General features: G+C 37.4%; 1 protein-coding gene across 1 annotated transcript in view; it reads right to left on the reverse strand.

Moving 5' to 3' along the window:
- Positions 1-20,827, reverse strand: part of FAM120C (family with sequence similarity 120C) — a 126,850-nt gene that overhangs the window by 69,483 nt on the left and 36,540 nt on the right. The window contains exons 2-4 of the mRNA XM_045472954.1: positions 19,990-20,236; positions 18,577-18,659; positions 10,504-10,632 (exon numbers count right to left, since the gene is read on the reverse strand). Of these exons, the coding sequence (XP_045328910.1) occupies positions 10,504-10,632; positions 18,577-18,659; positions 19,990-20,236 (459 nt within the window). The remainder of the gene's footprint in view (positions 1-10,503; positions 10,633-18,576; positions 18,660-19,989; positions 20,237-20,827) is intronic.

Raw genomic sequence — 20,827 nt, forward strand, 5'->3', positions numbered from 1 at the left:
ACTTAAAAAAATTAAGCTTAAAAACAAATACATTTTGTGCTATTCTAAAATGGTCACATGACCATTAGAAAAAAATAGGTGAGGATGGGGAAAAAATTACATAGTACTGCCACCCAAAGACATTTTGCTCTGTTTTCTTCCAGTATTTTATTTTATTTTGATTATTTTGTTTCATTTTATTTTAAAGATTTTTTTTATAATTTAAATTTTAGTTAGTTAACACACAGTACAATATTGGTTTCAGGAATAGAATTCAGTGATTTCTCAATTACATACAACACCCAGTACGCATTGCAACAAGTGTTGTCCTTAGTAACCATCACCCATATAGCCCATCTCCTACCCACCTCCCTCTGTCAACCCATAGTTTGTTCTCTATCATTAAGAGTCTCTTGTGGTTTGCTTCCCTCTCTTCTCTTTTTTTCCTCCCCTTCTCATATGTTCGTCTGTTTTGTTTCTTAAATTCGACATGAGTGAAATCATACAGTATTTGTCTTTCTTTGATTGACTTATTTCACTTAGCATAACACATTCTAGCTCCATTCATGTGTTTGTAAATGGCAAGACTTCATTCTTTTTGATGGCTGAGTAATATTATCAGTCGATGGAAATTTGGGCTCTCTCCATAGTTTGGCTATTGTTGATAAGGCTTCTTCCAGTATTTTATTTTATTTAAAAAAAAAATTTTTTTTTCAACGTTTATTTATTTTTGGGACAGAGAGAGACAGAGCATGAACGGGGGAGGGGCAGAGAGAGAGGGAGACACAGAATCGGAAACAGGCTCCAGGCTCTGAGCCATCAGCCCAGAGCCTGACGCGGGGCTCGAACTCCCGGACCGCGAGATGGTGACCTGGCTGAAGTCGGACGCTTAACCGACTGCGCCACCCAGGTGCCCCTCTTCCAGTATTTTAAAATAAACTTTTTGTTAACATATTATTGGTCTATTTTAATACACAATTTTCTATAGTTGATAATATACAATTTCATATTGTTCTTTTATAATTTTGAATGACTGTATATTTTATCATTATAAATGTGTCATAAATTATGTAACTACTTCCCTAATACCTGACATTTAGGTTATTTCTCACATTTGGCTTTTTTTTTTTTTTAATTTAAAAAAAATTTTTTTTTTTAACTTTTATTTATTTTTGAGACAGAGAGAGACAGAGCATGAACGGGGGAGGGTCAGAGAGAGAGGGAGACACAGAATCTGAAACAGGCTCCAGGCTCTGAGCTGTCAGCACAGAGCCCGACGCGGGGCTCGAACTCACGGACCGTGAGATCATGACCTGAGCCGAAGTCAGACGCTCAACCGACCAAGCCACCCAGGCGCCCCTCTCACATTTGGCTTTTATAAGTTATGCAGCAAAGAACATACATGTACAGATCAATTTTTTCTAGATTTCTGATTATGTCCTTCGGAAAATGTCCCCAAAGTAGAATTATTGTTCAAAAGGTATGAACACTAAAGTAAAAAGCACTTAAACATATACAAAAAACACAATGTGTCATCACTATATATCCACCAGAATGGTTAAAATTAAAGATTATAAACATCAAGCACTGGCAAACTATGTTATATGGACATGTTATATGTTATATGGAATAACTTGAATTCCAGTACATTGCTGGTGGGAGTGTATATTGGTACAATCTGGAAAACAGTTTGGCAATTTCTTATTAAGTTAAACATATATTTACCATATGGCACAGCTATCCTACTCCCAAGTATTTACCCAGGAGAAATGAGTACATATGTCCACCAAAAGATATGAACAAGAATGCTAACAACAGCTTTATTTATAAAAGCCCCAAACTCAGGGTGCCTGGGTGGTTCAGTTGGCTAAGCTTCCAACTCTTGATTTTGGCTCAGGTCATGATCTTACGGTTTGTGAGTTCGAGTCCTGCATAGGGCTCTGTGCTGGCAGTGTGGAGCCTGCTTGGGATTCTCTCTCTCTTCCTCTTTCTCTCTCTGCCTCTCCCTTGCTTGTGTTCTCTCTCTCTCTCAAAATTAATAATAATAAACAAAAGTATTTTTTAAAAAAGATCCCCAAACTCAATTAACTCAAATGTATACCAACAGAAGAATAGATAAATGGATATATTCATACAGTGGAAAACTATACACTGACAAAAAGAACAAAGTACTGATACATGCAACAGTATAGATAAATCTCAAACACTTTATGCTGAGTGAAAGAAGAGAGACAAAAAGGAGAATATATAAAGTTCAAGTAGAAGCAAAACTAATCTATGGCAATAGAAGTAAACATACTATTTATCTCTGAAGGGTTGAGGCTGACTGAGAAGGAGCTTTTCTGTTTTTTAATTTTTTTAAATTTTTTTTAACGTTTATTTATTTTTTGAGACAGAGAGAGACAGAGCATGAACGGGGGAGGGTCAGAGAGAGGGAGACACGGAATCTGAAACAGGCTCCAGGCTCCGAGCTGTCAGCACAGAGCCCGACGCGGGGCTCAAACTCACGGACCGCGAGATCATGACCTGAGCTGAGGTTGGCTGCTTAACCGACTGAGCCACCCAGGCGCCCCTGTTTTTTAATTTTTAACGTTTATTTATTGAGAGAGAGAGAGAGAGAGAGAGCGCGCAAGCAGGGGAGGGACAGAGAGAGAGGGAGACACGGAATCCAAAGAAGGCTCCAGGCTCTGAGCTTTCATCACAGAGCCTGACACGGGGCTCAAACCCACAGACTACAAGATCATGACCTGAGGTGAAGTTGGACGCTTAACCTACTGAGCCACCCAGGTGTCCCGAACTTTTCTTTATCAAACCTTTTCCAACAAAATTTTAAAGTCCTCTTGAATTTAATTTTGTGACCTTCATGTTTCATCAAATGGAATATAAACTATTAAAGCCATTTCTAACTTATCATTATAAATAATTCTTTGATAAGCATATTTTTACATAAGTTTCTTGGGTTATTTCACAGGGCATATTCTTTTGTTTTTATTTTTTATCTTATTCATTATTATTTTTTAAAATATAATTTATTGTCAAATTGGCTAACATACAGTGTGTACAGTGCGTGCTTGATTTTCAGGGTAGACTCCCATGGTTCATCGCTTACATACAACACCCAGTGCTCATCTCAACAAGTGCCCTCCTCAATGCTCATAGGGCATATTCTTAGAAGTGGAATTACTAGGTCGAAGGATATGGTCATTTTCATAGACTCTTGACACATGATACTAAATCTCTTTCCAAAACAGATGTCTCACGTTATACTCTCATCATCAATGCATGAGATTGCCCAAGTCACCACATAGCTCCAGGGTTTTATATTCTCTACAGAAAAATCATCTCCTAATTGCAACAAACATTTCTTATAGAAATACATAGAGAATATATATTAAAACATACAATCCAAAAAAGGAAAATTGAAAACATTTATAATCTTCTCTCTCAGAATTTGTAATTGTTAACATTCTAGGATCTATATAGCATTCCAGATCTCTTTACTTGCATGTATGTAGGCACACAAACACAGAAATCAAGATCTTTAGGGGAGCCTGGGTGGCTCAGTCAGTTGAGTGTCTGACTCTTGGTTTTGGCTCAGGTCATGATCCCGGGATCAAGCCCAGCGTTGGGCTTTGCAGTGAGCGTGGAGCCTGCTTAAGATTCTCTGTCTCTCTCTCTGTGTCTCTCTCCCTCCCTCCCTCTGCTCTTCTCCCACTTGCTCGTACTCTCTCTCTCTCTCTCTCTCTCAAAATATCTATCTATCTATCTATCTATCTATCTATCTATCTATCTATCTCCAGGTCCTCCAGCCTTGCTTAGAAATAAAATTGTTTGGCTTTCTCAAAAAACTGTAGACTTAGTACAATTGTTTGAAAAAGGGTTCCAAATCTAAACAATATCTGCAAATTACTGACTTATAGAATGAAATATATTTGGTTGAATAGTGTTCTGCTTTATCAAGGTTCCATTAGTTATGTATTCACTATTATTTCCATATTATATTTAATTACACACATAACAATATCCTAAAAAGATACAAGCCATACACAGTCTTCCTTAATATCTATAGCTCTATACTCACTTCCCTCCCCAGAAGTGACCAGTGTTATCAGTTTGGTATATGTCCTATCATAACTTTTGCTGTGTTTATACAGACACATGTATGTACACCAATATGGTTTTGTTTTTTTCATACATACAGAATCATATTACACTGTCTTTCAACTCACTTTCTGCATTTAACTTGCAAACTATTCAACATCAATGAGTATAGATATTATGACCTAATCCCCTGAAATACCAAATTACATATACTTCCCTCAGTGTACCACTGCTCTGTGCCCTGACAAACATTTATTCTTTCTTGAAAGGGCACCACTTCTATGAAAACTCTCTTTCTATGACACATTTATTGTGGTTTGTCTTTGTGATACTTATTTATTTGCTTCTGCTCCCATTTAACCTAAAGTTCTGTGAGAACAGAGAATGGTTTATTTACATTTATATCTTAGTGCCTAGCATGGGACCTTGCCTGTGGAAGTTCATTCAGTATTTACTACATGATCATATTTAATAAAGTCCTATCCTTTTCTTTTATAGATCCCCAGAGGCCATAGGTAGCAGAGTAGAATCCCATCCCTTTGATGCTATTACCTAGCAGTTTCTGTATGTTTGTTTAGAAGAGCTCTCATAATTCTACAATTGCTAAAAATGATTATATGAAATTTTATGAAAATTATATAACAACAATGAAAATCGGTTTAAGACATAATGTTAAGTGAAAAAAAGCAGACACTTTTTACACTGAGATGACTACCACATCAAAACATACATACAAAAGGAATGTTTATAGGAAACACTATAAAACATTTAGGGTGGAATTAATAGCAAAACCTCTAAAAATTTTTTGTTCTTATTGTTTAGTGAAAAAGTGGATCCTTGAATAGTCATTATCCAGGTTCCAAACATCATGAAGCTATAAAGGGAAGTAAAAGTTATCACATTAAAAATATTCACCACTCAACTGAAAACTTATAAAATTTTTCCTCTGTCAACATACAATGGAATATTATTTGGTTTTAAAAAGGAAAAAAATTCTGGAACATGCTACAACATGGATGAACCTTGAGGACATTATGCTAAGTAAAATAAGTCAGTCACAAAAAGACAAATACTGTATAATTCCATTTAGATGAAGTACCTAAAGTGGTCAAAATCATAGAGAAAAAAAGTAGAATTGTGGTTGCCAAGGGCTGGAGGGGAGGGGAAAATGGGAAGTTATCATTTAATGGGTATAGAGTTTTGGGGCGACTGGGTGGCTCAGTCGGTTAAGTGTCTGACCTTGACTCAGGTCATGATCTCACAGTTTGTAAGTTGGAGCCCCACACCAGGCTCTCTGCTGTCAGTGAAGAGCCTGATTTAGATCCTCTGTCCCCCACTCTCTCTGCCCCTCCCCTGCTGGTTCTCTCTCTCAAAATAAATAAATAAACTTAAAAAAATTATGGCCATTATTTCTTTAAAAAATGGGTAAAGAGTTTCAGTTTTACATGATGAGAAGAGTTATGGAGATGGATGATAGTGATGGTTATACAACATTATGAATGTATTTAATACAAATGGCCTGTACACTTAAAATGATTAAGATGGTAAATTTCATGTTATGTATATTTTACCACAATAAAAAAAGGAATTTTAATTCATTCTCCATCTAAACAGTATCCCCTACTTAATACTAGCCTCTCTCCCTACCCCACTATGTCAATTTCTTTCTTTGTGGGTCAGTCTCTTCCTAATTGTCTGATGCCAGCAGCTGAAAGTACAATGCAAATCAACAAAGTGAATGAACAAAATCTGTCATAAAGGTCAGGATTTCCTTAAGTCAAAGAAAATGATGGAGGACTGCACACATCATGCTAGAAGTCATGGACAAATAAGTATCACTACAGTTAGTGTTCAATAATGGTGGAAGAACGAATTATGAAAGATGATGGCAGGAAAGGCACTTGAAAAAACAATGATTTGAATATCAAAAGAAACTAGACCCTTAGGGAAAATAAATCCCAAGTATATTTTTTAATGAAAACCAGCCCTTTTTATATTATGCTAGAAAGTTAGATGCAAAGTAATGGATGCTAGATTGTGCTATCATATAATTGGTTAGGAAAATTTATGCTCCCCAAAATGAAGCAATGATTTCATGCTTTGTCCACCTAAAAAAAATCTACAGGGAGATTTCCATTCTGGATAAGATAGAGTAAGCACACTCTACCGTATTTCCACTGAAGGCAGTTATAAAACCTAGGAGCAGCTATTTGAAGACTCTGAAAAATAAACACTAGCAGGGGGATTGGGGAAGAAGACCAGAATTCAAAGTACACATCACTGGCAAATTCTACCAAATAATTAAAGAAGAAAAACCAGGGGTGCCTGGGTGGCTCAGTTGGTTAAGCATCCTACTTCAGCTCAGTGAAGTTCAAGCTCCACATCAGGCTCTGTGCTGGCAGCTCAGGGCCTGGAGACTGCTTCAGATTCTCTGTCTCTCTCTCACTGCCCGTTCCCCATTTGTGCGTTTTTTTTTTCTCTCTCTCTCTCCCTCCCTCTCTCAGAAATAATAAATGAATAAACTTAAAAAAAAGAAAAAACAATTCTACACAATCTCTTCCAAGAAAAAAAAAAAAAAAAAAAGAACACTTGCTAACTCATTTTGAGTCCAGTAGTACCCTGATATCAAAACCAGAGAAAGACAGCACAAAAAACTACAGGCCAATATTCCTCATGAAAATAAATGTAAAACTTTTCATTGAAATACTACTAATTCAGATCCAATAATATAAAAAAAATATAATATACCTTGCCCACATCCTGGGAATGCAAGGATGGTTCAATATTCAAAAAGCTCATGATCTTATCAGCAGATGCAAAAAATTACATTTGACAAAATATACCATCCTTTAATGATAAAAACTCTCAGTAAACTAGGAAGAGAAGAGAACTTCCTGATAATGTGCATCTACAAAACCTACAGCTAATGTAATACTTAATGCTGACTGTTTTTCCCAAAGATCGGGAATAAGATATATCCTCTATTATCACTACAATTCAACATCGTTTGGAAATCCTAGACAGTGTATTAAGTCAAGAAAAAAAGACACAGACTACAAAAGAAATAGAACTGTCCTTATTTAGAGACAATATGTTCACCTACACAGAAAATACCAAAAAACTACCAAAAAAATTCCTCGTGAGTTTAGAAAGGTTGCAGAATACAGGGTTAACACACAAAAATCAATCATATTTCTATGTGCTAGCAATGAACAAAATAATATCCTTTATAATAGGTGCCTCAAATATAAAATAAATAAATATTTTTAAAAATGTATGGGACTTGTATACTGAAAGGTATAAAATGTTGATAAATCAAAGATGAACTAAATAAAACGAGAGAGATATCATATTACTGGATTTCAAAACTCACAAATTCATCTATATGGTTGACCTTTGAACAACACAGATTTGAGCTGGGTGAGTCCACTTATATGTGAATTTTTTTTTTTATTTTAGAGAGAGCACAAGTGGGGGTGAGGGGCAGAGGAAGAGAGAGAATCTTAAGCAGCCTCTATGCTCAGTGCAGAGTCCAATGTGGGTCAATCCCATGACCCTGGGATTATGGCTTGACCTGAAATCAAGAGTCAGATGCTCAACCGACTGAGCCACCCAGGTGCCCTTATATGTGAATATTTTTGATAAATACAATACAGCATTTTAAATGTATTTTCTCTTCCTTATAATTTTCTTAACATTTTCTTTTCTCTATCTTACTTTATTATAAGAATATAGTATATAATACATATAACATACAAAATATGTGTTAATCAACTGTTTGTGTTATCAGTAATGCATCCAGTCAAAAGCAGGCTATTAGTAGTTAAGTTTATGGGGAATCAAAAGTTATACATGGATTTTTTACTGCATGGGGGGGGGTCGGTACCCTTAACCCACATGTTGTTAAAGGGTCAACTGTATATTTAATATAAGGAATTCCCATTAAAATCCCAGCAGTATTATTGTTTGTAGATATAGAAAAGATTATTCTAAAATTAATTTGGGCAGACAAAAGGAACTAGAATAGACAAAATAATTTTGAAAAACAATAAAATTGGAAGGATCACTACCTAATTTTGTCTTACACAAAGCTATAGTATTCAAGACAGAGTGCTATTTGCAAAGAGATAGACACATGGGTCAAGTGAACAGAACAGAGTCTAGAAATAGACCCATACAAATAGCAATTCAATGGAGAAAAGCCAGTCTTTTCAACAAACTGTGTTGAAACAACTGGATATCCATATGCAAAAACAAACCAAAACACCTCACCTTTTATACAAAAATGAATTGTAAATAATGATTTGTTCTAAATGTAAAATTTTAAACTATATAATTTTTATAAGAAAAAAGGATAATATTGTCATGCCTGAAGTTAGGCAATGAATTTTTAGACATGATACCAAAAGCATGATCCATAAAAGATAAAAATTAAAAACTTTTGCTTTGCAAAAGACACTGTTAAAGGGAGGTAAAGATAAACTACAGACTAGGAGAAAATATTTGCAAACCAGATATCTGACAAAGGACTTTAAGCAAGAATATATAAAGAACTCGCAGAAATCAACAGTGAGTAAATAAACAACTCAAGTAAAAATGGGCAAAAGACTGTTCATGAACAGACTATTCACCAAAGAAGACATATGGATGGCAAGTAAGCACAAGAAAAAAATGTTTATCATTAGTCATTTGAGGAATGCAAATTAAAATTATGAAGAGCTGCCACTACACACCTATTAGAATGCTTATAAAAAATACTGATTAGTAACAAGTGCTAGTGAGGAATGGAACAGCCACACTGGAAAATGGTTTGGGGGGGTCTTATAAAGCCAAAGTTAAACATACACTTACCATATGACCCAGAAATCCCACTCCTTGGTATTTACACCAGGGAGATAAAAACTTATGTTCATTAGAGAAAAATCTGTACATAAATGTTTATAGCAACTGTATTCGAACTACCAAAAATTGAAAACAACTCAAATATCTTTTAGAGGTGAATGAATAAATACACTGTGGCATACCCATACAATGTATACCACTTAGCAATAAAAAGCAAGAATTATTGATAGATGCAACATGAAACAATGTAGAAGAATCTCGACGCATTATGTTGAATGAAAAATACTATTCTCAAAGGATTAAATACTATGTGATTCCATTAATATGTTATCCTCTAAAAGATATAACTGTAGTGACAAACAATAAACTGGTAGTTTCCAGGAGTTAGGGATAAGTTTGGGTGTGATTACAAAGTGACAGCATGAGAGATTTTTGGGGGTGGCTCAACTGTTCTGATCCTAATTGTGATGGTGGTTACATAAATCATGTGCTAAAAATTCAGAGAACTATATACACACACATATAAAAGTCAGTTTTACTTTATGTTAATTTTTAAAAGTTTATTTATTTTTGAGACAGAGTGTGCACAAACACAAATGGGGGAGGGGCAGAGAGAGAGGGAGAGAGAGAATCCCAAGCAGACTCCACACTGTCAGCACAGAGCCTGATATGGAGCTCGAACTCATTAACCATGAGATCATGACCTGAGCCAAAATCAAGAGTTGAACACTTAACTGACTGAGCCACACAGGTGCCCACTTTATGTTAACTTTAAAAATAAACTGAAAAACCCATTGTGCAAGTCTAAATTAAATTATTAAAAACAAAACTGACTTGGGGCGCCTGGGTGGCGCAGTCGGTTAGGCGTCCGACTTCAGCCAGGTCACGATCTCGCGGTCCGTGAGTTCGAGCCCCGCATCGGGCTCTGGGCTGATGGCTCAGAGCCTGGAGCCTGTTTCTGATTCTGTGTCTCCCTCTCTCTCTGCCCCTCCCCCGTTCATGCTGTGTCTCTCTCTGTCCCAAAAATAAATAAAACGTTGAAAAAAAATAAAAAAAATAAAAAAAACCCCACAAAACTGACTTATTTTCCTAACTTTTAGCTTCATTTCACAAGACAAATTCCCCAGTAGAGTCTTTTTCTCACTATTAACAATGAAATACTGATTTTTGTTTTATGTGGACCTACTTTAGGTAGTCTTTTTCATGACCCATTAACCTCAACTAAGCAAGACCTTCTTTATATCAAGGTATACATTGAAACACAAAAAGGGTAGAAGCACATATTCTAGAGTGATAACTATATCAAGTTGTTTCTGGGTAATGAGATTTTAAGTGTCTTTATTTTCTAGATTTTCCAGAGTAAGCTTTTTTATCTTGATAGTGGGGAAAAAGGCAAAGAACTCTTTCATTCCAGACCTAGTAATGTTTTCAAAGGAAACTTTGGGGTTCCAGTCTGTAAGCATGGAGAAAACAAGCAGCTAGGTGGAGAGAAGGTAGGTAGCACAGAAAAAACATCAAATCTGCTGGTGGTACTAGTGAAGGTAAGAAAACCGGCAACTCTTAGGAAGAAGTCTAGCTCACCTGAGACTGTTTGAAAACATCCTTCCCAACCACATCCAGATTTGAAGGGTCTTTAATGGAGCTAACATACTCAGAAACAGCCTTGATCACCACATCACAGGGAGGAAGAACCAGCTGATGAGCTCGGACCTAGAAGAGATAAGATAAGCAAGGTACATTGAGGTTGATGATGATCACTAAGAGAAAGAGTGATGTAGGGGTAAGCCAGAAAATTCAAATTCAGTAAATCCACTTAGAGATAGTTAAAATCTTTTCCTTAAAAATAGTTTCCTCCAGGGGCGCCTGGGTGGCTCAGTCAGTTGAACGGGGCCGACTCTTGGTTTCAACTCAGGTCATGATCTCATGGTTCATGAGTTTGAGCCCCGCGTGGGGCTCTGCTCTGGCAGTGCAGAGCCTGCTTGGGATTCTCTGTCTCCCCCTCTCTCCGCTCCTCTCTCTCTCCCTCAAAAATAAGTAAATAAACATTAAAAAATAGTTTTCCTCATAATTCTCAGCATAGAACACTTGGGGGAAATAACCCAAAAAAGTATAAAGAGAGATAACGTCATATCATTTATAATCCTACTACAGAGATAACCACTAGTTGAGGACACTGCCATAATCAGTTTTCTTTCATAATACCATTTGGCAGCTTTCAGTTTTTTAAATAATTTTTGACGTTTATTTATTTTTGAGAGAAAGAGAGAGAGAGAGAGAGCACACATGAATGGAAAAGGGCAGAGAGACAGGGAGACACAGAATCCAAATCAGGCTCCAGGCTCTGAGCTGTCAGCACAGAGCTTGAGGCGGGGCTCGAATGCGTGAATGGTTAGATCACAGTCAGATGTGGTCAGAAGCCGAAGTCAGACACTTAATGGACTGAGCCACCCAGGCGCCCCTGGCTGCTTCAAATTCTTTGCAAGTATAGGTAAGGTTTTAATTTGTGGGCCATATTTGGATCCCGATTTGAACTAACTACAAAAAAAGCCTTTTTGAAACGATCAAGATGATCCTAAAATGGACTGGATGTTAACTTATCATTAATTTTGTTAAAAGTAATAATGGCATTGTGCTTATGTATGAAAATGTTTTCGAGATGCATATAGAAGAATTTGGGAGTAAAATGACTTGAGGTCCAGAATTTATTTTAAACTACATTAGCAACAGCAATAATAATAATAATAATAATAATAATAATAATAATAAAACTCCAGCAAGTGTGGCTACATCTTCATAACTGTAGGAGCTAGAAGATGTTCAATAGTGACTCACTATATTATTATTTTATCTACATTTGTGATGCTTGAAAAAATTTAAATACAGGTTTTCTTTAATTCTATGATAAAATGTAGGTATGATTTTTGTTCACGTTCTAATTATTTAATTATAAGCTTCCTAAACTTGTAATTAGTCAAAGGGTATAAACTTTTTTTTTATTGTCAAGTTAGCTCGCATGCAGTGTAGTCTTGGCTTCAGGAGTAGATTCCCGTGATTCATCACTTAACATACAACATCCAGTGCTCATCCCAACAAGTGCCCTCCTCAATGCCCATCTCCCATACTCCACCCCCTAAACCCCTACCCCCAGCAACCCTCAGTTTGTTCTCTGTATTTAAGAGACTTTTATGGTTTGCCTCCCTCTGTTTGTAACTTATTTTTCCTTCCCTTCCCCTACAGTCATCTGTTAAGTTTCTCAAATTCCACAATATGATATCTGTCTTTCTCTGACTGACTTATTTCGCTTAGCATAATACCCTCCAGTTCCATCCACGTTGTTGCAAATGGCCAGATTTCATTCTTTTCACTGCCAAGTAGTATTCCATTGTGTATATATACCACATCTTCTTTATCCATTCATCAGTTGATGGACATTTGGGCTCTTTCCATAATTTGGCTATTGTCAATAGTGCTGCTATAAACATTGGGGTGCATGTGCCCCTTCGAATCAGCACTCCTGTATCCTTTGGATAAATTCCTAGTAGTGCTATTGCTCAGTTGTAGGGTAATTCTATTTTTAATTTTTTGAGGAACCTCCACACTGTTTTCCAGAGCAGCTGCACCAGTTTGCATTCCCATCAACAATGCAAGAGGGTTCCCTTTTCTCCACATCCTTTTCAATATCTGTTGCTTCCTGAGTTGTTAATTTTAGCCACTCTGACCTGTGTGAGGTGGTATCTCAATGTGGTTTTGATTTGTATTTCTCTGATGATGAGTGATGTTGAGCATCTTTTCATGTGTCTGTTGGCCATCCAGATGTCTTCTTTGGAAAAGTGTCTATTCATACCTTCTACCCATTTCTTCACTGGATTATTTGTTTTTTGGGTGTTGAGTTTGGTAAGTTCTTTATAGATTTTGGATAATGACCCTTATCTGATATGTCATTTGCAAATATCTTCTCCCATTCTGTTGGCTGCCTTTTAGTTTTGTTGATTGTCTCCTTTGCTGTGCAGAACCATTTTACCTTGATGAGGTCCCACTATTCATTTTTACTTTTGTTTCCCTTGCCTTCGGACACATGTTACTATAGTGATTCACTACGTTATTATTTTATCTACTTTTGTGATGCTTGAAAAAATTTTAAATACAGGTTTTCTTTAATGTGATAAAATGTAGGTATGATTTGTTGTTCACATTCCAATTATTAAATTACAAGTTTCCTAAAATGGTAGTTACTCAGTCAAAGGGTATAAACTTTTTAGAGGCTTTTTTTTTTTTTTCAACATTTATTTATTTTTGGGACAGAGAGAGACAGAGCATGAACGGGGGAAGGGCAGAGAGAGAGGGAGACACAGAATCGGAAACAGGCTCCAGGCTCCGAGCCATCAGCCCAGAGCCTGACGCGGGGCTCGAACTCACGGACCGCGAGATCGTGACCTGGCTGAAGTCGGACGCTTAACCAACTGCGCCACCCAGGCGCCCCAGAGGCTTTTTATATAAAATTGTTTGGGCAAAAAGCTGTACCATTCATTCCTTCAACAAATATTTACTGCCTACTGTGTACTAACTAGGCACTGTCATAGGCACCAAGAACACAGCAGTGAATAAGATAAATATTGCTGCCCTTATGGAAGATTAAATTCTAGGGTAAGTGTGTCAGGATATCTTACAGAATAAATAAGTAAAATGCATACTATGTGATATGTAGGTAAGTGCTGGAGAAAATCTAAGCAGAAGATGGGCATGGGAATGCAAGTGTGTGTGTGTGTGTGTGTGTGTGTGTGTGTGCGCACGCGTACAACCATGCAATGTTAAATAAGATGGTCAGGAAAGGCCTCACTGAGAAAATGCCATTTGAGAAAACCTGTAAGGGTGAGGACATAGTTTTGTGGGAGGAAAAAGAATTCCAAGTGGAGAAAATAATAAATACAAAGGTTCTACAAGCAAAAGAAAAGAGAAGATGACATCAGAGCTGTAACAGAGGCCAGTCAGTACAAGACTTTGTAGGCCATGGTAAAGATTGAGTGAGTGACGTGGAGAGCCACTGGAGGATTTTGAATTAGAGAAGTGACTGATCTGAATAAGGTTTTAAAAGGATCACTCTGGCTGTTATATTGAGAATAGATTTGGGAGAGGGGAGAGTGCAAACAGAAAACCAACAGTTAATAAGCTGTTATAATAATCCAGGCAAGAAATAATGGTGAATTGACCAGGGTAGTAGCAATGAAAATGGTGAGAAGTGGACATATATAGAAGGGAGAACTGATGGTATTTGCTTACAGAGGAAATGCAGGGTGTAAGAAAGAGAGAAAGAAATCTGAGATGACTCTATGGTTTTTAGCCTGAGCAACTAGAAGGATGAGATTGTGATTAATGAAAATGTGGAAGGTTCTCGGAGGAACAAATTTAGGGGAAAGATCATGAGTTTCCACTTGGATATATGACCCTGAGGTGTTTAGTAGGCTGTTAGATATTACGATTTGGAGTTCAAGAGGCATGTTAAAACTAGAGACATAGAGGGGTGCCCGGGTGGCTCAGTTGGTTAAGCATCTGACTCTTGATTTTGATTCAGGTCATGATTTCAGGGTTGTGGGATGGAGCCCTGCATCATCCTGAATCCATGCTCAGCATGGAACCTACTTAGGATTCTCTCTCCCTCTCCTTCTGCCTCTCTCCCACTCATGCACGTGCTCTCCCTCCATCTCTCTCTCAAAAAAAATTTAAAAAACTAGAGACATATATTTAAGAGTCATCAATGGACAGATGATACTTAAAGTCATGATATTGTATGAGATCAACCATTAAGGCAGAAAGTATAGGTAGAACTAAGAGAAGGGACGAAGGATAGAATTCTGGGTCACTCCAAAGATAAGAAAAGAAGAAAAAGAAGTAGCAAAGGAAACAGGAGAAGCCAGTGCAATAGGAAGGAAACTAGAAGAGAGTGGTGTCCTTAAAGCTAAGTGAAGAACACGTTCTAAGGAAGAGGAAGCGAGCAAATGGGTCAAATGCTGCTGATTGGTCAAATATGATGAACACTGAAAGCTGGCCATTAGATTATTAACATCGAGGTTTATTAACACCTTGAGCTCATCAAGAGCCATTTCTGCAAAGCAGATTGAGAGAGAGTAGGGAAAAGGAATAATAAACACCTCAAGTATAGATGACTCTATAGGAGGCTTTGCGATAAGGGAAGAAGAAATATGGGCTAGAAGAGAAGAAGAAATATGGAATAGTAGCTTGAGTGGAGGAAGTAAGGTCAAGAGCAGAATTTGCTTTATTTTTTAAGATGGATGCATGCTTATATATGGGATGGGAAAAATTCAATGAAGACAGAAAAATTGATGCAGGAGAAAGAGGGAAGACTTGCAAAAGGGATGACCTTAAGTTAGTAAGAGGGGATGCGATTTGGCATGTATGTAGAGAGGTTGGCCTTAGATGGGAACAAGGACAGGTCATCCACGGTTAACACAAGGCAGGCAGAACAAGTGGGCACACAGATGCACGTGGGTGAGAAGATGAAAGGGTAGGAGCTGGAGGAAATTCTGTTCCAAATGCTTATATTTTGTCAGTGAAATACGTAGCCAGCTCATTTGCTGAGGGAGCAAGGAGGAGGGAGTATCAGAGGCATTAGGAGAGAGGAAAAGGTATGAACTAGCAGAGTGAAAGAACTAGAGAAAAGTAATATATTCAGCAACTTAAACTACCACCAGAAGTGTATAAGAGTATTACTCTCAACATAGCCTCAAAAGGAGTAGGTACACTAATTTTTCAATATTTGCCAAACTATTAGGTTAAAAAAATAATTTCATTTGCATGACTCATCACTAGTGAGATTTAATATCTATCTAGTCATAGTACTGGCCACTGTATTTCTTCTTTTGTGAATTGTCTGCTTCAGTCTTTTGCTCATTATTTCATTTACTGGGGTATTAGTATTTGACTTCATAGATCTGTATGAATCCTGAAAATATTAAAGGTATTCTCTTCAACAAATGATGTTGAGAAAACTGGACAATTACATGAAAAAGAATGAAAATAGTCCACTTTTTTACACCATACACAAAAATAAATTCAAAATGGATTAAAGGCTTAAATGTGAGACCTGAAGCCCTAAAAATCCTTGAAGAGAGCATAAGCAGTAATTTCTCTGACATCAGCCATACCAGCATTTTTCTAGACATGTCTCATGAAGCAAGGGAAATAAAAGCAAAAATAAATTATTGGGACTACATCAAAATAAAAAGCTTCTGCACAGAAAAGGAAATAATCCATAAAACTAAAAGATAACCTACTGAATAGGAGAAGATATTTGCAAATGACACATATGAAAAAGGGTTAGTATCCAAATATATAAAGAACTTAAATAACTCAACACCCCAAAAAACAAATAATCCAATTAAAAAGTAGGCAAAAGACATGAACAGATATTTCTCCAAAGAAGACATACACATTGCCAACAGACACATGAAAACATGTTCAACATCACTTATCATCAGGGAATTGCAAATCAAAACTAACAATGAGATATCACCTCACACCTGTCAGGATGGCTAAAATCGAAAACACAAGAAACAAGTGTTGGCGAGGATGTGGAGAAAAAGGAACATTCATGAACTGTTCGTGGGAATGCAAAGTGGTGCAGCCACTGTGGAAAACAGTATGGAGTTTCCTCAGAAAGTTAAAAATAGAACAACCTCATAATCCAGTAATTGCACTACTGGGTATTTACACAAATACAAAAACACCAATTCAAAGGGATACATGCACCCCCATGTTTATGGCAGCATTATTTACAATAGTCAAGATATGGAAGTGGCCTGGGGCACCTGGGTGTCTCGGTTGAGCATCTGACTTCAGCTCAGATCATGATCTCGTGGTTCATGGGTTCGAGCCCCATGTTGGGCTCTGTGCTGGGAGCCTGGAGCCTGCTTCAGATTCTGTGTCTCCCTCTCTCTGCCCCTCCCCACTCACGCTTTGTTTCTCTCTCTCTTCCAAAAATAAATAAACATTAAAAATTTTTTTAATAAAAAAAAGATATGGAAGTAGCCCAAGGGTCCACTGACAGATGAATGGATAAAGAAGAAATAGCATAAGAGGAGTTAAGATGGCAGCCAAATAGGGGGACCCTGGGCTTTCCTCCTCCCTCAAACAGAGCTGTACTGAGGTTACATTACTTGGAATACCCAGGAAATCGATCTGTGGACTGACCGAAGGAACTCCACAGTTGGAGGGAGACAGCATGGCAGGTGTGAAGTATGTGGAAGTGAACTGGGGAAGAGAAAAATTGTGGTGTTGCGGAGGGGAGGAAACCCTTTCCATGGAGAGACAAAAGGGAGAGAAAGACACATGGGTTGAGAAAGTGTAGGATCAAGTTACAACAAGAGGAAAACCTCTCTGGATCATGGTCTTGGGGGCGAGAAGTACTGAGTGTCCCAGTTTTTTCTTAAACAGCATTTGGAGCTCAAACTCAGGTTTTGGAAGTGCATGACTTTCTCTGGAGCGGAGCTATGGCACACATTCCTGGGGAGGAGGGAGCTAGCTCTGGAGTGCATAGCCTAGTGTAGGAATCTCTGGGGCACACTGGGAGAGAACAGTCCCCTTCCTGGAGTACTTTTGGAAAAGGGTTTATTGCCTCCCCAAGGACAAAACACCATGCAGGTGCCAGCAAAAGGCCTTTTTCATCATCATGGGACAGAGGCACACCCAGAGGGAATACAACCTTTGCTGGTTTTAGCAGTGCTACACCATAGATTCTACACACTGTGCAGGTGTGGGATTTTTTCTCAGGGAGAGAGGAAGGAAGGAAAAATAAGATACAGAGAAGGTAGCAAACCATAAGAGACTCTTAAATACAGAAAACAAACTGAGGGTTGCTGGAGGGGAGGTGGGGGGTGGGATGGGCTAAATGGGTGGTGAGCATTAAGGAGGGCACTTGTTGGGATGAGCACTGGGTGTCATATGTAAGTTATGCATCACTGGGTTCTACTCCTGAAACCAATACTACACTGTGTGTTAACTGACTTGAATTTAAATAAATAAATTTTAAAAAAGAAGAATTAGTGTGTGTGTGTGTGCGTGTGCGTGTGTGTGTGTGTGTGTGTGTATACATGTTATTCACCCACAAAAAGAACAAAATCTTGCCATTTGCAACAACATGGGTGGATCTAGAGAATATAATGCTAAGTGAAATAATTCAGTCAGAGAAAGACAAACAGCATATAATTTCACCCATGTGTGGAATTTGAAAAAGAAAACAAATGATCAAAGGGGAAAAAAAGATAGAGATAAGCCAAGAAACAGATTCGTAACTATATAGAGGACAAACTCTGTAAGTGGGTGGTGGTGGGGTTGATAAGTGAAATAAGTGATGGGGTTTAAGGAATGCACTTGTTGTGAAGAGTACTGGGTGATGAATGGAATTGTTGAATCATTATATGGTATACCTGAGAATAATCTAACACTGTATATTAACTACACTGGAATTAAGATAAAAAGTTAATAAAAAAGATTTTAAGGATTTGATCATAATTATAATTTTTTGTAAGTATTTGAAATATTTTAAGCCTAATGAAAGGCAATTATTCTATCAAAACTCCGATGAAAAAAACCTAATGTCCCCTAGGCATGAATGTATAGGTAAGAAAGGGGGCACTTTACCTTAAGTGATGCAAGGGGATGTTCTGGTCCCAAGAGGCTCCAGTGAAAAGCAGCCAGGTCCTCATCTGGGAGAATGTGGTTACCTATAAAGTACATTTGTCATTTACTGACAGTACAAATGTATTCATAGAACTTCCAGGCTATGAAAGGGCCTCTGGGTAAGAAAATAATAAAATAATTCACATAGTTGTAGATTTTCAATGTAATGTCTATAGTAGCTATGTTTTGATTACCCACTATGTATCTCATGCATTATATGTATCATCCTTATAATAACCATGCCAGTAGTATTATTATCCCTATTTTACAGATAAGGTAACTGAGGTTCAGACAAGTTTGGTGACTTAGCACAAAGTAGCATTAAGTTTGGTGACTTAATAAATGCCCACACCAGGATAAGAAGAGGACTTCAAAGCACATGCTATTATCTATTACCTAATCATTCTACTTTTTATAATAGCAGCTACAATTACTGACTGCCTAGTAAGTGCTGGGTGTTTTATATATCTCATTTCACTTAATATTGTCAGTAACACAATGAAATATACTATTCTATTTCACAGATAAGGAAATTGAAACCAGGCAGGTGTAACTTCAGTAATTTGCCATAGGCCTAATTCTAAAAATTGTGGTGGCTCTGTTATATGAACCAAACTCAAATCCACTGGGATCATAAGCAGAGGTTACACCTGAGACAACATATTAACCATCATGCTGTCAGTACATGGAAAACCAACTCAAAACATAATCACCTGTCTGTAATTTACTTTTAAATGCATTTTTGAAAGATAAATTGATGGATGACTAGACTGGACTGATATATATGATGAAGCAAATATAGGAAAATGTTAATGGCAAGAATACTGGTGGCAGATATAGGATTTTCACTACCAAATTCTTTCAATTTTGATGTATGTTTGGAAATTTTCATAATAAAATGTTAGCACAACAGAAAAAGAAAAACATATACAGCAGTTTATGTTCTTGATCTAAATTGAGACACAGATTCAGAGGGGAAAGGTGCTAGAGCCAAAAAAAAAAAAAAAGTAAATTGAGGTAGAGGGAAAGAAATGCTCATGCTCTGAATGGGGAACCAAAGCTATCTAAGACTAATAAAACATTTGGCCTAAGACAGTGCTCTGCATAAAATAATAATGGAATATAACAAAAAAGTTTTTAGAAAAATTGAAATACTTTCTGGAATATCCTGTATTAAATTCATAAGACAAAGATGCTGAGTTTCTAGTAAGAAGCCCAAAAGACTGCTGGGTTTTCCCCAGCATAGTGTTTTGTCATGCGGACTTTAAAAAAGATAAATTCAATAGTGACAGGCTAAATTGCTCTGGTCTTCATGTCTTAGCATTGGAAGAGGAAACTTTACCAATCACTGGAGTCTTTTCTTTGGATACCTACCTAACAGTGCAGCAAATATAGGAAAATTCATCCGTTTCAAGCCCAGCTGCTTGGCTACTTCCTGCATCAGGAACTGATTGGTAGTGAGATTCTTCCCATTCCAGCTCAGCTTCAGAGCATGGGAACTGTAGTAAGAGGGAATATTGTAGAGGGCATACTCGGAATCATGGGCAAGAAGGCCATGGAAGCCATTTTCCCTGAAAAAAGCCACCACTTCCAAATGGTGGTCTTCAAGGCTCTGAAAGACCTAGGAGGGAAGGAGAGAAGAACATATCATGCAACAGAAACCGATATATTTGGTTAGAAGTCCAGGTTAGCAACTATATTTTATAGTTTGTTGAAATTTAAGATCACAAATGGTTGAACACAATACTCTTCAAAAAAAGTCTTTCTCATCTTTGAACTTGATTATTCTTACTATAAACAAAGACATCACCATGCATGTATCCATTTAAATGCCCAGTCCTTTCATGATACTGTCGTGTGAGGCTCCTCAAAAGAATGCTGAAATTAGGGAGCCTGGGTGGCTCCGTAGGTTAAGTGTTTGACTCTTGGTTTTGGCACAGGTCATGGTCTGACAGGTTCATGAGTTCGAGCCCTACATCGGGCTCTGTGCTGACAGTGTGGAGCCTGCTTGGGATTCTCTGTCTCCCTCTCTCTCTCTGCCCCACCAGCACGTGCTCTCTCTCTCTCCCTCTCAAAATAAATAAATTGAAAAAAAAGAATACTGAAATTAACATGGTATATATTACTTAAGTTTTCACCTTAAACAATAACAGAAGATATCTTTGTTAGAAATAAAACTATTATGTATTGCTCAGCACCTTTGAAATGCTAC

The sequence above is a fragment of the Leopardus geoffroyi genome, chromosome X, assembly GCF_018350155.1.
Source record: "Leopardus geoffroyi isolate Oge1 chromosome X, O.geoffroyi_Oge1_pat1.0, whole genome shotgun sequence".
NCBI lineage: Eukaryota > Metazoa > Chordata > Mammalia > Carnivora > Felidae > Leopardus > Leopardus geoffroyi.